The sequence below is a fragment of the Danio rerio genome, chromosome 10 (assembly GCF_049306965.1).
Source record: "Danio rerio strain Tuebingen ecotype United States chromosome 10, GRCz12tu, whole genome shotgun sequence".
Taxonomy (NCBI): domain Eukaryota; kingdom Metazoa; phylum Chordata; class Actinopteri; order Cypriniformes; family Danionidae; genus Danio; species Danio rerio.
Window position 1 is genome coordinate 28,380,838 of NC_133185.1, and position 16,357 is coordinate 28,397,194.

The 16,357-nt window shown below is 40.0% G+C and overlaps 2 protein-coding genes across 24 annotated transcripts in view; one reads left to right on the plus strand and one right to left on the minus strand.

Moving 5' to 3' along the window:
* The window catches only part of cadm2a (cell adhesion molecule 2a), an 877,490-nt gene that overhangs the window by 227,172 nt on the left and 633,961 nt on the right, over nt 1–16,357 (minus strand).
* Nucleotides 3,949–10,148, plus strand: si:ch73-122g19.1. Of its 2 annotated transcripts, XR_012386316.1 has the most exons (8): nt 3,949–4,264; nt 4,358–4,639; nt 4,804–4,931; nt 5,123–5,226; nt 5,332–5,427; nt 7,832–8,178; nt 8,285–8,899; nt 9,095–9,806. XR_012386316.1 is itself a non-coding variant. In XM_073914727.1 (7 exons), the coding sequence occupies exons 1-7, from the start codon at nt 4,087–4,089 to the stop codon at nt 9,113–9,115; spliced, it is 936 nt and encodes a 311-aa protein (XP_073770828.1). In that variant the 5' UTR covers nt 3,949–4,086; the 3' UTR covers nt 9,116–10,148. The 2 variants fall into 2 exon arrangements, 1 of the variants encoding a protein (XP_073770828.1); XM_073914727.1 differs by lacking the exon at nt 7,832–8,178 and having other exon boundaries at nt 8,773–8,899; nt 9,095–10,148.

A 16,357-nucleotide genomic window follows, 5' to 3' on the forward strand; every position in this document is an offset into this window, starting at 1 on the left:
GTTTTTTGGCCAATTTTTCAATTGCTTCCAAGATAACTGCATTAGATGGATCGTCTGTGTGGCGTCGCATCTTTGCGTTTGGACTCTTCGTCGGAGTTTCAGGTAGCGTTGATGAATCAAAATCTTCCTCTGTTGTTTTGGTATAGCTATGTTGTCTCTTTACTGCCAAAGCGTCTTCCATAGCAAGCTGAAATAACTTTTCCTTGTTTCTAGGCCTACGTTATATCAGATGGGTAACAAGCGAGCTACGTCAATGTTCATAAAGCCACTTGTTGCACACACAAAAAAAACACTCTTACAAAGTAGGGTTCATAAGTATCAAATTCGTTACGCTATATTATTATTATTTTACAGTCATGAGAGCAAGTTAGGTCAAGAACTGCAGATAAGGTTTAAGAGCTACTAAAACCACGTCTTACATAGGCGCCATCTTGCCGCCTCCCTGGATCAAGGCTTACTGACTCACTCTCCAACTTAATGGGTTGTCACATCCCACTGTGTCCCTCCCTCTGCATATTAGGTGAGATCCACAATCAATATAAATAATACAAATGGTCAGTTACTGCTGGTGGCTCTAACTATCGCCAAGAAAACTATCCTAATGAACTGGAAATCAAGAAATAACATTCACATCTTACACTGGAAAAACTTATTAACAGAATACATCTCCATTGAAGATCCTCTTTGCCTGAAGCCATTCCCTAACAACACCTTCATCAGTATATAAACAAGAGGGGAGGGGGGAGAGGGGGTCAAGTAGAGGTATTAGAGAAAAAATATATATATTAAATCAAATTTAAAATAAATAAATCAATTGGAGAAAAAAAAAAAAAAAAAAAACTAGTGTAAATTTTATTAATACCTTTCCACAATATAATTCGGTCTTTATATACTTCTTTGCTTTCCCTTTCATTCTACTCGATCTCCTTTTCTGTCTCTCTCAATGTTATATATTCAATTTATTATTATTATTTATCATATTTTTTTCTTTTTATTATTATTATTTATTATTATGCATATTATTATTATTATTATTATCATTACATATTTTTTATACCAGTTCTTCCCCTGACCAGTCCAACAACAGATAAAAAAATTAAATAAAAAAATAAAAAAATAAAAAAAGGGAGAGGAGGAAGAAGAAAAAATGGGAAGAAAAAAAAGAAGAAAAAAAAACATTCAGACTACATTCAGAGGGAGAAGTGTGACGTGGGCATGGCGGCCTGGGCATTAAACTGGACTGGTCCATGCTACACGTCACATTTTTTTTTAATGCATCACAAAGCAACTGACAAACACTTTATACCACAATGCTCACCATACAACTTCCACCTTCTCAAGTTATTGTTAAAATTGCTGTTGTTTTTATTATTATTATTATTATTATTATTATTATTGTTATTATTATTACCAGCATGAGTATATTATAGTTACAGTGTTAATAATCCATCATACATCTTATTAATATTACTATTTCCTGTGGGTTTGTATAATTCGTTCATTTAATAGTAATGTTATTTTTATTTTTATTATTATTTGTTATTTTTTATCATTATTATTCTCATTGTTTTATTTGCTGAACTTTATTTTTCGACTCTTTTTGTTTCTTTCCTTTTCTTCTATTCCTCGCGTTCTTTTTCTGTTTTTTTATTTTTATTTTTTCCTTTCCCTCTCTTTCCTCTTCTACTTACTATTATTATTATTATTATTATTATTATTATTATCATTACTTGTCCTCTCCCTGATTTCCCAACCTCCCCTCCCCTCCCCCCCGCCACTTTTATCATTAATGGTATTACTTTTACTTTTGTTATCATTATTATTATCACTGTTCTGACCTGTCCTCCTGTTATCTTTTCATTATCATTAATATAAGTATTAATCGATTATCATTATTAAGGTTGCAGTAGTTGTTGTTGTTGTTGTTGTAGTAGTAGTAGTTGTAGCAGTAGTCATTGTAGTAGTATCGATTGTAATTGTATTTTGAAGTAGTAGTTCCTGTAGTAGTTGATGTCGTTGGTATAGTGGTAGCAGAAGTAGTAAAGGTGTCGTTGTAGCAGTAGTAGTAGAAGTCGATGTTGGTGTAGTAGTAATAGTCATTTTAGTAGTATCGATCGTAATTGTGATTATTGAAGTATTAGTTCCTGTAGTAGTTGATGAAGTTGGTATAGTGGTAGCAGAAGTAGTAAAAGTGTCACTGTAGCAGTAGTAATCGTTTTTGGTGTAGTAGTACCAGTAGTAGATGTCGTTGATGTAGATGTTGTAGTAGCAGTGATTGCGGTAGTAGTAGTAGTAGTAGTAGTAGACATTGTATTAGTTGTAGCAGACGCTGTAGTATCAGTAGTGGTAGTCATTGTTGTGTTAGTATCAGCAGTAGTAGACATTATAGTAGTAATAGTTGTGGTTGTGACTGTAGTAGCAGCAATAGTAGTTAATAATTATATAGTAATATAAGTAACTTTCTGTAGTAGTAGTAGTTAGGGTAGTACTTGTGATTTATTATCATTGTCATTTATTATTACTGTTGTCCTTTCTTTCTTTTTACTGTCATTATTACTATCATACATTACTAAGCATAGTTGTTGCTCCCTAACTCTGGTTTCTTTTTTATCTGTTTTACTTATATCTGCGATACTTGATTCATTTATTGGCTAATGTTGTTCCTAATGTATGTAATCTGACCTTTCCACCAAGTTACCTTTACATGGACACACACACACACACAGGAATAAGGAATAAAAGAAACTTGCAAAATGGTGAAGTGCAAGGTATAGCATTTAAAAATACTGTGATTCTTCATACTCAAAGTACTTTGGTGATAAGAAATTTAGCCTTGCAGCGTTTCCCAATACATTTGGTTCTATCAACAGAAAATGACCAGTGTTGAGGGTAACGCATTTCAAGTAACCTAAGTTACGTAATATTATTACTTTTCTTAAGTAAAGTATTGCATTACCTTTAACACTTAAGTAATAAAATTTAAGTTACATTTTTGAAAATGTTAAAAAATGTAAACATTTTACATTTAAAAAATGTAACTCGACTATTTTGATAATTTAATTAGGATGCTTTTAAAAATAGTTTGCTAAAATTAAATTAATGTAATCATGTTGAATCACATTTAGTAAGAGAATGAGTTCCTCGCGTTTTCAGAAGGTAGCATTATTCACTGTAAGAAATACATGGCTCTACACAATTTATTCATGTTGTCCCATGTTTTGCTGTTTTGGTTCATATGAGCGCTGCAAATTCCAGTCCACTGCAAATTCTCTTGTTGTTTGAGACACATGATGACACCCATCCCAAGCCAATGCTGATCAACATCCCACCCATTCTGTGACCCGATTGTCTGTATGTGTATTCGGAGCAATGAGCAACAGACTTTCAAAAAATAACAAATAAATAAATAAATAAAAAACTTTAGAAATAAAACCAAACAATTGTCTGAGTTAGTTAATTAACGCTTTAATGCTAGAATAACATGTTAGCTTGCCCAGACCTAGCATAAATACGTCATACAATTATGTGTGTCTGATTTCAGTTTAGTATTTAACTGTGCTTCCCCATTTGAATTCTCAAGATTTTGTGAAGAAAATTTCAGGTAATGATAAAGTTTGGATTGGTCTGACAGACAGTGAAGTAAAAGAGTGCTGGAAAGGCTGATGGCAGCAAAGTGACTTTAATTTCTAAGTATTTACTTTACAAAAAAGAACACATTTTTACAGTGATGACAATAATAATAATAATAATAATAATAATAATAATAATAATAATAATAATAATAATAATATTACATTTATTGAGCTGCAAATATTTATCAAGCTTGCTATGAATGCTGCTTTTATTTTAAGTTCAACATTCTGTATTGTAAGAGGATATAGTGACATTCTTGTTAACTTCCTATTAGATGCAAGTTCCTTCTTTACATACAGTAAATGCAAGGACTATTACTACAGACACAAAGTGACATCGGGAGAACAAAATGTCCACCTCAGAAGAGACCGCAGTTTACTTATAAGCTTTTACAAATACTTCAGATTTTGGATTCATAGTTAAAATGTGGTAGCCATTTAAACTGAACTGGAAATGTCTGGGTTTGTGAATGCTAGTATGGACAAAAGTTCATCGATGGAATCAGATGACAGAATAGAGAAGACAGTAGATATCTACATCACTGCAGAGGCTGTAAGAAACATGAAGCATGGCAATAATACAAAGGACTTTAACACTCAAATATCAGAATTTCAAACACCTCAACACACAGGTAACTCAGATAAATTTACTTTACACAGTTAAATAAAACTTTGAAAAAAAATTTATAAAAAAAAAACGTTCTTGTATTGTTTGCTATCTTTAGGAAGCAATTCTGTCAAAAACAGAAACTCCAGAGCAGCTCTAGTGTGTTTGGTGCTGCTGTGTTTTCTTCTGCTGACTGCAGTCATAGTGCTGAGTGTCTTCATCTATACAAACAACACAAACTACACTGAAGAGAGACGCCAGCTAATAACCAACATCTCCAACATTACAGAAAAGAGTAATCAGCTAATACATAAAAACACAAATCTCTTGAATGAGACAGACCAGCTAAAATGGAAGAAGGACAATCTTCTGAATCAGCTGAAAATAATTCTGACTGCTGGTAAATTGTTTATTTTTAGTCTATGTCCTAATTCTCTATACAGAAGACATTGTCAAAAACATGCTGGAGAATGTTGTGGTGTATTTTAGCATGCACTTAAATATATCATGACTATAGTGGCTGAGTGTAAATGGGAATAACAAGTATACTTGTTCTGTTAACAGGTGGATGGACTTACAATCAGTCCAGTTTTTACTACAAGTCCAATGCATTAAAAAGCTTGGATGAGAGCAGAAGTGACTGTATAGCGAGAGGAGCAGATCTGATCATCATAAACAACTCAGAGGAACAAGTGAGTTAGAGACTGTGTGTGTGTGTGTGTGTGTGTGTGTGTGTGTGTGTGTGTGTGTGTGTGTGTGTGTGTGTGTGTGTGTGTGTGTGTGTGTGTGTCTGTGTGTGTGTTTGTTTTATGTTTAGCAGCTGAGTGAGAGATGGTCAATTATCAGTTTCTGATATTAATCTGCAATTGTCTTGTGTGCTCAGGATTTTGTTAAGAGAATGGCTGGTAGCGCAGTCTGGATTGGTCTGAATGACACTGTTGCTGAGGGCATATGGACATGGGTTGATGGCAGTGCACTGAATAATAAGTGAGAAATCAGAAAACTAAACTAATTGTTATTTAATAAATGATTCTCACAGTCATTATCATAACATACTGAACGCAGCCCTATACTTCTGATTTTGATTTGTAGTTTGAGCTTCTGGGCATCTAAAGAACCAAATGGAGGCAGAGGAGAGAACTGTGCTGTGTCTGCTGAAAAAGTGACAGCCTGGCCTTCTTTGTCAGGGTGGGTTGATGTCTCATGTGACAGAAGATTTCAGTGGATCTGTGAGATTAATATTTCACAACTCATATAAAACTTTAGTGTCAACTGACTTACATGTAAAATAGTGTTTTTCATCCTTGATCCTCATGGATCTTCAACTGCTGCACATTTTAATAATTTTTAATAATAATGTTTAGTGCATTGACTGCTTCTTCTCTTTATTTTGTTGTTTCACATGTTTGCTGTTGAAAAAAAATATATATAAACAAATAAGCCTATGTTTTTTCTCATTTGTGTTTAATTGATGAACATGGACAGAATATATTCAGAACATAATTTCAGACAGAAATAGGCTAATATGAATTAAGCATATAATAATAATAATAATAATAATAATAATAATAATAATAATAATAATCATAATAATAATAGTAATCTGTATTTCTTCACAAGGTCAAACAGAAATGTATTTATTAAATTAAAAGCATTTAACTCAGCAGCTGCGTTGGCTTTAATAAATTATTTAAAATTAAACCTAAACTAGTTGTGGTCTTATGAGAGAACAAACAACACAATTAACACAAGCGAGTCCTTTTTGTTGGATTTTAGCAATGAAAAAGTATCCTTGTTGACTTTCTATGGTGATATGTGTGCTGCATTTAAGTGGATAAAATATCTCAATTATAGACATAAATGGTTGCAAATCCACCACTAGCCACTTCCAGTGTGAAAACATTACAGATGCTTAGGGGATTTTGATAAATATACATTTATTTGCTTTTTAAACTTATTTTATCTATATATCTTATGAGAGAGATGCTCTGGCATGTGGAGAGGTAAATAAACCTCAATAATAAATACAATGTAGTGTAAATATCATACTCTTAATGGCATTTGAATGAAACACATCTTTCCAACTAAAATCATGGCAGAATACCCTGTTTATCCTGAGTCGAATTTGAACATACATCTAAAGGGATAAGAGAAACTTGCGAGTGGTTATGTCACGTATAAAAGAATGTTCAGGGGGATCCAAGTGCAAGAAACAAAAATAATATTTATTGACACAGTCAAACAAAAAGCAAATAATGAATGTGGTGCTAGTGCTAGGAGAGATCAGGCAGGAATCAGGCAGGAAACAGGGTCCAGAAATTAGTCCTTAGATCCTAAGCACACAGACAGAATAGCACATCATAAGCACACATAACGAACTGACAAAGACACACAGAAAACGTGGCCCATATATAGGCCCGAATATGAGCCTCAGCTGGCGGGCTCATCAAGCCAGCTGAGTGCCGTCATCACACGTGATCAAAACAGATACACGTGGAGAACAAAAACAAACCAACATGATCAAACAGACACTCCGGAAGAGCGCACAAACCTGCAACCGTGACAGGTTAAGTGAGAGGACTAGCAATAAGAAACACTTCATACTCAAAGTACTGCACTAATAAGAAATTCAGCTTTACTGTGTTTACAAATACCTTTGGTTCTATCAGCTCTGCCGTGTGGAGGACATTTAAACAGAAAATGACCATATAAGTTCAGTATACCTTTTATTTTTCTGTTTTGGTTCAATATGAGCGCTGCAGCATGTCTTAGGTCCACTGCAAATTCTCTTGTTGGTTGAAACTCATGATGACACCCAACTCATTGATAATAATCAACATCCCACCCATCCTGTGACCCATGAATTGTCTGTATGCGTATTCAAAGCCAATAAGCAAAAGATAAAAAAAAATAAAAAATAAAACTAAATAAATAAAAACAAACAATTGTCTGAGTTAATTAACTAATGCATTAAAGCTAATACCATGTTAGTCTGTCCAGGTCTAGCCTAAACACTTCAAACATACTCTGGTCAACTCTGATGTATTTTTTCTTTTTTTTTATTACTACTTAAATGTTTAGTTTTCATCTTTTAGTTAATTTAAAACTGTTTATTTTAGAAAGAATGGACTATATTACATTGATGTTTTCTACACTTTGAAAGAAACTAAAAATCTACATATTGCATAATAATAATAATAATAATAATAATAATAATAATAATTCGGCTTAGTCCCTTTATTAATTTGGGGTTGCCACAGTGGAATTAACCACCAACTGACCCAGCCGAGGCTCGAACCAGCGACCTTCTTGCTGTGAGGCGACAGCACTACCTACTGCGCCACTGCGTCATAATAATAATAATAATAATAATAATAAGCCAGATGTCTTTTTGCAATGAGTTTTAATTCATTTAAATACAAAGCTAAAAACACTTCCACAAAAAAGCTCCTACATGCCTAAATACTTGAATCATTTCCTCAAAATGTATTTATTGCATAAGTACTTTCCACACACAAACACACACACGGTTGAAGAACACAACCAAGTCTGCTTCAGAAGAGAGAATATAATATTAGTGTATCATCAACAGCACTGCGACGGTCTGAAAGTGTAACTGAAACAGAAAGGATATAACCTGCAAAATGCACAGAAAGGGCAGAGAAAACACTGGCAATATCTATGAAAATCAAGGTATAAAAATGCAATCTGGACAAGGGATCACGGACCGCAACGCGATGAGGATCCAGTCATTTGAACTCACAGGTACTGCACATAAATGTGAATATGAAAATATAAAAGAAGAAACAATTTGGAGAATCCAAAAAGGTGAACGACAAACCCCTGATGATATCTATGAGAATGATGTTATAAGAGGTTTTTCTGGAAAAGAAATCACAGTTTGCAGCACAACGGGAATCCAGTCATCTAAAGTCACAGGTATTGAGATTAATCTTAAATTCATTTTATCACTCAACATTATCAATAATGACTCTGTTTTCATGTTATGTTTATGCATATTATGTAAATGTTTGTTCATCTCCAGGAAGTGATTTAGGAAGAATGAGAAGCTTCAGATCAGCTACAGTGTGTTTGGTGCTGTTGTGTTTTCTTCTGCTGACTGCAGTCATAGTGCTGAGTGTATTCATCTATAACACAACACAAACTACACTGAAGAGAGACGCCAGCTAATAACAAACATAACCAACCTCACAGAAGACAGAAACAAGCTACTAACCAACAATACTGACCTCACAGAAAAGAATAATCAGTTATTGCAAAACAACACAAATTTGTTGAATAAGACAGCTCAGCTTAGATGGAAGAAGGAAAACCTTCTGAATCACCTTAAAGAAATTCAGACTGCTGGAAAAGTGTTTATTTGTCTATGTAATCATTTTCCGTACTGAAGACATTGTCAAAAATATGCTGGAGAAGGTTTAGCATACACTTACATATCATGTCTTAATACTATCTACTTAGTTTTGGTGGAGTGTAAATAAGAATAAAAAGCTCCACTTGTTCCATTAACAGATGTATGGACTCACAATCAGTCCAGTTTTGCTACAAGTCCAATGCATTAAAAAGCTTGGATGAGAGCAGAAGTGACTGTATAGCGAGAGGAGCAGATCTGATCATCATAAACAACTCAGAGGAACAAGTGAGTTAGAGACTGTGATTCTGTGTGTGTGTGTGTGTGTGTGTGTGTGTGTGTGTGTGTGTGTGTGTGTGTGTGTGTGTGTGTGTGTGTGTGTGTGTGTGTGTGTGTGTGTGTGTGTGTGTATTGTCTAATGATTCTCATAGTCGTTATCACAACATGAGAAAGCAGCAGTGAACATCTGATTCTTATTTGTAGTTTGATCTTCTGGGCACCTGAAACTGGAGATCCAAATGGAGGCAGAGCAGAAAACTGTGCAGTGTGTGCTGATAGAGTGACACAATGGCCTACTTTATCAGGGTGGCTTGATATCTCGTGTGACAGAAGATTTCAGTGGATTTGTGAGATGAATATTTCACAACTCATAAAAAACTTTAGTGATAATTGATTAACATGTAAAGCAGTGTTTCTCATTTCTGATCCTTGTGGATCGCCAACCGCTGCACATTTTCTTTTCTTTTCTTCATGCTGGTATGATTAATCCTCTGATATGCAATACTCAACTAATGTACAGTTTGAGGATGTACTGTATACTGTTGAGATTGAAACATAATTCATAATCAAACGCAATATCCATGAATGTACTACATTCAGAGTTTATCACAAGATCATTGACAGTTGTGCATAGTTTTGGCTAAGTCAACCAATATGGCATCATACAATATCTAATATGAAACATTGTGATGGTCATTGTAAATACAGATGATACGTTCTAGCATGTTTTACCATGTAGATATATTTGTGTTATCAAATTTTTTACATGTAAAAAAAAAACAAAACAACATTAAAATTACTATAAATGATTTACCTTGATACTGAATGCAGTATTTTTAGGGTAAACACACCATAATGTTTTTTGTGCATTGACTGCTTCTTCTCTTCATTTTGTTGTTTCACATGTTCAATGTTGAAAATAAATAATGAAAAAAATACACAGAATATAAGAAAATAAGTCTACCTTATTACTTATTTGTGTTTAATTGATGAACATGGGCAGGCCATATTCAAAACATATTTACAGAGAGAAATAGGCTAATCCAAATTTAGCATCAACCAAATAAATAAATAAATAAATAAAATAAATTCATTTGACTTCTTAGGATTTTGTGAAGAATATTTATTTTAATGATATTTCAGTTTCATAAGATGCAAGAAGCAGCGCTGATCATCTAACACTAATCTTTTGATGCAGGTTCTGGGATTCTGTAGGATACAATAGAGATAATTGTAATTTATTTATTCACTACATGTCAAAAAAAGAAAAACAACAACAATATTTTAAAAATAAAAATGCTTACTGTTATATTAAAACTTTCATGTTAAACAATTTCAACATCTGTCAAGCTTAGTCACATCAGAATATCTAAAAATAAGCAGGTTAAATTAACTGTGATGTTTCTATAGACCTGAATAATTTTACTTTTATACCAATATAATTTAAACTGCATTTTCAACTAACACAAATAATCAAGGTTTTAGTTTTATTCAGAACATCAATAAAATATATGTTTAATTTATATGTGTAGAATATATCACAAAGGGTTAAGATGCTCAATATTACAATCTTTTAGTTTGAGGAACCACAATAAATGACAAATGTCCTTTAAAAAGTCATTCTTCTTGAACAAATTATTGAATAAATAACAAAGATAAAAGAGCATGTAAATATGGCTGATGATAAAACTATTAACCATAAACTAATCAACTGTCTGAACATTTGATCTATCAGCAACCACCAACAAAAACATGCAAACAAAAGCTTTTCAATAGCATCTACCAATACAATGATCAAGCCAAAGAACTTAAACATATAGGATATAAATGATATGAATGAAAATCTGTCTGAGCATTAAATAAGCATTAAAATAAATATCATATTGCAAAGTCTCCTTTAAAAATGTCATCTGAAAGCATGTGAATAGTGCCACAGGTGAAACCAATAAATTATAAACTTTTGATGCACCAGATAAACACAAAACATTTTAGCTGACAAAAAGTATAACGTGACTCACAATGGAAAATGCCAAATAAATTTAAATATACAGGAACAGAATCATTAAGTGTTAAAATCCATAATTAAATCTCACACAAAAATTCATTGTCATTTTGCTTTTAAGTCCCTTTGTCTATTTATACTTCGACATTTCTATATAATGACAGTTCCTTATTGCATAACTGCTTGCCACATAAATACGGATGAGGAACATAACACATGTATAATGTTAGCATGCTCTTATCTAGACTACAGCGTAAAAGAAAGAAAATGGACAAACCATTGCTGGTGTCTGTAAAAGATATCTATAAAAATCAATCTGAAAAGGAGATCACGGTCGAGACGCAACAAGACTCCAGACATCTGAACTCACACAGGTACTTAGATTAATCCTAAATACATTCCATCACACAATATTTTACAAATAATGTCTAATTTTTCATAGTTTCAGGTGATGCTGTGTTAAACTGATAAATAGAAAGAATAAACTCATCTTCATTCATTTTCAAAAAGTGATTCAGTGAGAATGAGAAGCTCCAAAGTAGTTATCTATTTACAGTAGCAGATGTTGTAAAACCATGCTAAAGTAGATTGTGGTAACTTTAAGTGTATACTTTTGTTTGTGTGTGTGTGTGTGTGTGTTTCTTTTTTATAATTCAGGGGGGATAATAATTCTGACTTCCACTGTATGTACCCTGCACTATGATTTCTTGCAGTTTTTGTCTTCGCATATCCTCTAGAGGCTGCCGTGTACAATCTCAATTAGTTATCTCAAACGTTTTCACATATGTGCCATTTCTTGCAAATCCACTAGAGGGTGCTGAAGAAAGTCCGCTAAAGAAAGTCTCAACTGCCCTCTTCAATCAAAATAGAAGAGAAAATCCATCACAGCCACATGCTTTTACAATGCCTTCACACTGCTCTTTGTTTTAGGTTTCATTTTACCATCATTTGCCAGACTCTAATTCCAGTACAAAAGGCACATAATTCTCAGTTCCCCTTCGGTTGGGGAACTTCAGTGCTATAAAGTGGATTAGATTTGAAAATCCACGTATGGGAGGTTTCGGTTCAGAAGCCGCTTGTCTGAAAGAGTATTGAACGGGCCAATGAATGCAATACATTGGCAGTGTAAGCTTGCACAGGTGTGCTTCATTGGCAATTATCCCAGCATATAAGCACACCTGGAGCGACCAAACGCCATCCTTTTCGCTTCAGAGACTTTTTGATCGAGTCGATGAGGGTTCCTCCTGCTGTGATCCAGCAATTCCGAGCGAACGAGAGCATATTCTCTGTCCAGAGTGTGTACACGCAGTGGCAGACGGTCGAGCTGGGTTTCTCCCTTGCCTGGCGTTCTTTGGGTCCGGTCCTCCAGAGCGGTGCGTATAAAGTTGCAACTTCACAAAGAGAGCAACACAGTCGTGCAGCACGTCCTTTTCAGGACGGCGCTCCGACTGTGCGTTTCTGGATGCGGTGGTTTCCTGTTCTCGGATGATGGGCACGGGCACTGCGTTGCATGTCTGGGGGGTCCAGCATGTTAATGCGCTGCTTGCGGGCAGTTCATGTCGTCATTGCGATGCCATGACTGTTGCGCAGTAAAGATCGCGGCTAGCCTTTGCAAAAGGGCAAACCACCCCAGTTGTCCCCTGCTCTGCATCGGGCACTCGGGCAGATCTGAGGGTTTCAGCGAGAGATAATCCATCGCCCACGGGCCCAAGGACCTCCCGCTCCTTCAAGCGTTCTATCCAAGCTTCGGGCGGGGGAAGCGATCCGTCTAACAGATGGTAGCCCTTACGCTCGATGACACCGGAGACCAGACGTCCACCGCGGCATCGGAGGGTGGGCTTTCATTGACCGATGATGATCCAGACCCGCTCGCCCCCTCCGGGCAGGTGAGCGCTGTCAAAACGGATCCTGAAACGGACATGTTAGCCGTGCTTTCCCGGGCTGCTTCGGCCATCGGTTGGAGATGGTTTATTCCCCAGCTCCGCGGCCGGACCGACTAGAGGGGCGTCCCCTTCTTCCCGGAGGTGCACAGTAGGCTCACGCGATCTTGAAGGGCACTTTTTTCTGCTCGTGCTGCGTGTCCCTCCACCCTCACCACTCTTGATGGTGGAAAGGACAGGGGGTATGTGGCGATTCCTCAGGTTGAGTGCGCGATGGCAGTTAATCCGCGCGGCGCCTCTTCTTGGCGCCTTGTCCGCCTCGTCTTCCATCCAAAGCCTGTAAAATATCTGCCTCCCTCGGAGCTAGAGCTTACAAAGCTGCGGGCCAGGCTGCTTCCGCCTTGCATGCGATAGCCACCTACCAGCGCTACCAAGCGCAGGCTCTGGCCGAGCTGCACAAGGGTGGGTCCAACCCAGGCTTATGAGCTTCGCACCACCGCCAACTAAGCTCTTCGGAATACTATGTCCGCTGCGTGTGCGCTGGGGAGGACGATGTCCACACTAGTGATCCAGGAGCGCCACCCCCAGCTGATATGCGCGAAGTCGACAAGGTCCGCTTTCTTGACTTCCCCATATCCCAAGCTGGCATGTTCGGCGACACCATCTGTGAATTCACCCAGGGATTCGTGGCGGTGAGAGAGCAGTCTAATGGGTGATGTCTTATCGGCGGTCCGTAAGCCCACTCCGCCCGCCGTGCCATCCATACCTGCTCCTCGCCGAAGGCGCCCGCCTACGAGAGCTGCACCGCCCCCGCACACACCTCTGGCGAAGCGAGCGCGTCGAGCACCTTGGAATCAGGCAGCCCCCCCTGCCCAGAACGCCGCTAAGTCCGGCAACGGACCTCGAAGCGTCCCTGGGGATGGCCATCTGGAGAAGAGGGAACTTGCTCTTTCCCCGCTGGAAGGCGGGGCCCCATTTCCAACGTCACTTCTTACTGCCATGGAAACATCATGAAAGAGCACTTTTCCACTTCCCCGGATGTGACAGCCCGAAATCTGCCAGTCTGGGACGCCATGCTTTCTAGCTTGCAGATTCGGTGCGTTTCACCACTGGCTCACGAGCGCTGGGAGGACGGTCTCCTTTCTCCCACCCCTCAAGCCTCCCCTCCAGAGCTCGGGTGCGGAGTGAGAGCAAATCTCTTACCTCCAGCTCTTCCGTGGGACCCGCGCGCTTCCCGGATCAGCACACCCACTCCGCGCTGCCCCACTGCTGGTACGTCAGCGATTGTAGCGATGAGTCCATTAGTGAGAGCTCTGCCTGCCTGGTTAGCGCGGGCCAGCTCTTCGCGGTGGCTCATACGCACAATCAGACTCGGCTATGCGATTCAGTTCGCGAAACGGCCCCCCAAGTCATAGGTGTGTATTCACCAGGGTCAGCCCCCTGTCCGCTCCTGTCTTGCGAGAGGAGATTGCTGTCCTCCTGCCAAGGATGCAATTGAGCCGCTACCTACAGCCAAGATGGAGAGCGGGTTTTACAGCCCACACTTCATCGTGCTCAAAAGAGCGGTGGGTCACGGCCAATCCTAGATCTGCGCATTTTGAACCGCTGTCTGCACAAGCTGCCCTTCAGAATGCTCACTCAGAAGCGCATCCTCCGGTGCGTTTGTCCTCTTGGTTGGACTGCAGCATTAGACCTGATGGACGCGTATTTCCATGTCCTCACTCTTCCTCGCCACCGTCAGTTTCTGCGGTTTGCGTTTGAAGGTCGAGCTTGGCAATACAAAGCCCTCCCCTTCGGGGTCTCTGTGTCTCCGGGGTGCCTTAGCGTCCCTTCGGCTCGCGGGCATCCGCATACTCAATTTTCTTGACGACTGGCTGATTTTTTCCCACTCTCGGAGCAATTGATTATGCACAGAGACAAAGTGCTCGGCACTTCCACCTGTTGGCGTTTCAGGTCAACCGAGAAAAGAGCAAACTCGCCCCCGTGCAGAGGATCTCTTCTCTCGGGCTGGAGCTGGACTCTCCGGAGAGCGCGCTCAGCTGATTCTGTACTGTCTGAGAGAGCTCAACAGTAAAATAGTGGTCCCACTGAAACTATTTCAGAGGCTCCTGGGGCATATGGCATCCGCAGCCGCTACACGCCGCTCGGATTACTCTATATGAGACCACATCAGCACTGGCTTCATGATTGAGTCCCCAGACGCTCATGGCACACACGCGCACACCGAGTCTCTGTTACTGCGCTGTGTCGCCACGCCCTCAGCCCTTGGAGCGACCCCTCGTTCCTACAGGCCTGAGTGCCTCTAGGACAGGCGTCCAGTCTTGTTGTGTTTTCAACAGACGCTTCCAACACGGGCTGGGGGGCTGTGCATTGCAGGCATGCTGCTGCGGACCTGGAAAGGTACCCAGTTGCATTGGCATATCGCCTGGAGCTGTTGGCAATGTTCCTCGCTCTCCACCGTTTTTTTCGGGTGCTAGAGCGGCAACACGTGCTGGTCAGGACGGACAGTATGGCGGCGGCGGCGTATATCAACCATATGGGGGGTATGCGCTCTCGCCGCATGTCTCAGCTCGCCCGCCGTCTGCTCCTCAGGAGTCATCCGCAGCTGAAATCGCTGCACGCCATTCATATTCAGGCAAGCTCAACCGTGCAGCCTATGCGCTTTCACCGCAGCCTTAAGTCCACCCCGAGTCTGTTCAGCTGATATGGGTGCGATTCGGGGAAGCCCAGATCAATCTGTTGCTTCCCCCGAGATTGCTCATTGCCAGTTGTTCTTTTCCCTGACCGAGTGCTCTCGGCACGGATGCACTGGCTTACAGCTGGCCTCGGGGCATGCGCAAATACGCGTTTCCCCCAGTGAGCCTGCTCGTGCAGTTACTGTGCAAGGTCAGGGAGGACGAGGAACAGGTTGCTGGTTGCGCCCCTCTGGCTCAACCGGACCTGGATGTCAGAGCTCTCCCTCCTTGCGATAGCCCTCCCCTGGTAGTTCCCTTCGAGAGAGCACCTACTCTCTCAGAGACAGGGCACCATCTGGCACCCTCGCCGATCTTTGGAGGTCCTTAGACGCGAGGAAGACTTAGGTAACATCCGATTGTGGTGGCTATTACCGTCACTCGGGCTAGAGTCCCCAAACCCCCCCCAACCCCCCCCCCCGCCCCCCCCCCCCCCCATCCCCCGCCCCCCCGAGCGCGCCTATGCCCTGAAGTGGAGTCTATTCACTGAATGGTGCGTCTCTCGCAGAGAAGACCCGGTAATTTGCCAGATCAGCGTTGTGCTTTCTTTACACCGAGAGAAGCTGGAGAGCAGGCTGCCGCTCTCATGACGCGGTGGCTGGCAGCACCTAGGGAACGCATAATCTCATCATCCGGTTCCTCAAGGGGCGCTAGGCGAATTAATCCACCCCGCCCCCTCTCATGCCCTCTTAGGATCTTGCCCTCGTTACACGAGCCGCGTCAGATCCCTTCGATCCTCGACTCAGTTGCTTCTGTCCCTGAAGACAGCTCTTCTGGTCATGTTGATATTGATTAGAGGGTCGGGGACCCGGAGGCATTTTTTCGGTCAGTGACTCGTGCCTGTAGTTGGGCT

What these genes read in the sequence shown, in the direction of transcription:
- si:ch73-122g19.1 (XM_073914727.1), top strand. Translation starts at nt 4,087, where the DNA reads ATGTCTGGGTTTGTGAATGCTAGTATGGACAAAAGTTCATCGATGGAA. An exon ending in TCAAACACCTCAACACACAG is followed by an intron (nt 4,265 to 4,357) that starts GTAACTCAGATA and finishes TGCTATCTTTAG; the next exon opens with GAAGCAATTCTGTCAAAAAC. An exon ending in TAAACAACTCAGAGGAACAA is followed by an intron (nt 8,900 to 9,094) that starts GTGAGTTAGAGA and finishes TCTTATTTGTAG; the next exon opens with TTTGATCTTCTGGGCACCTG.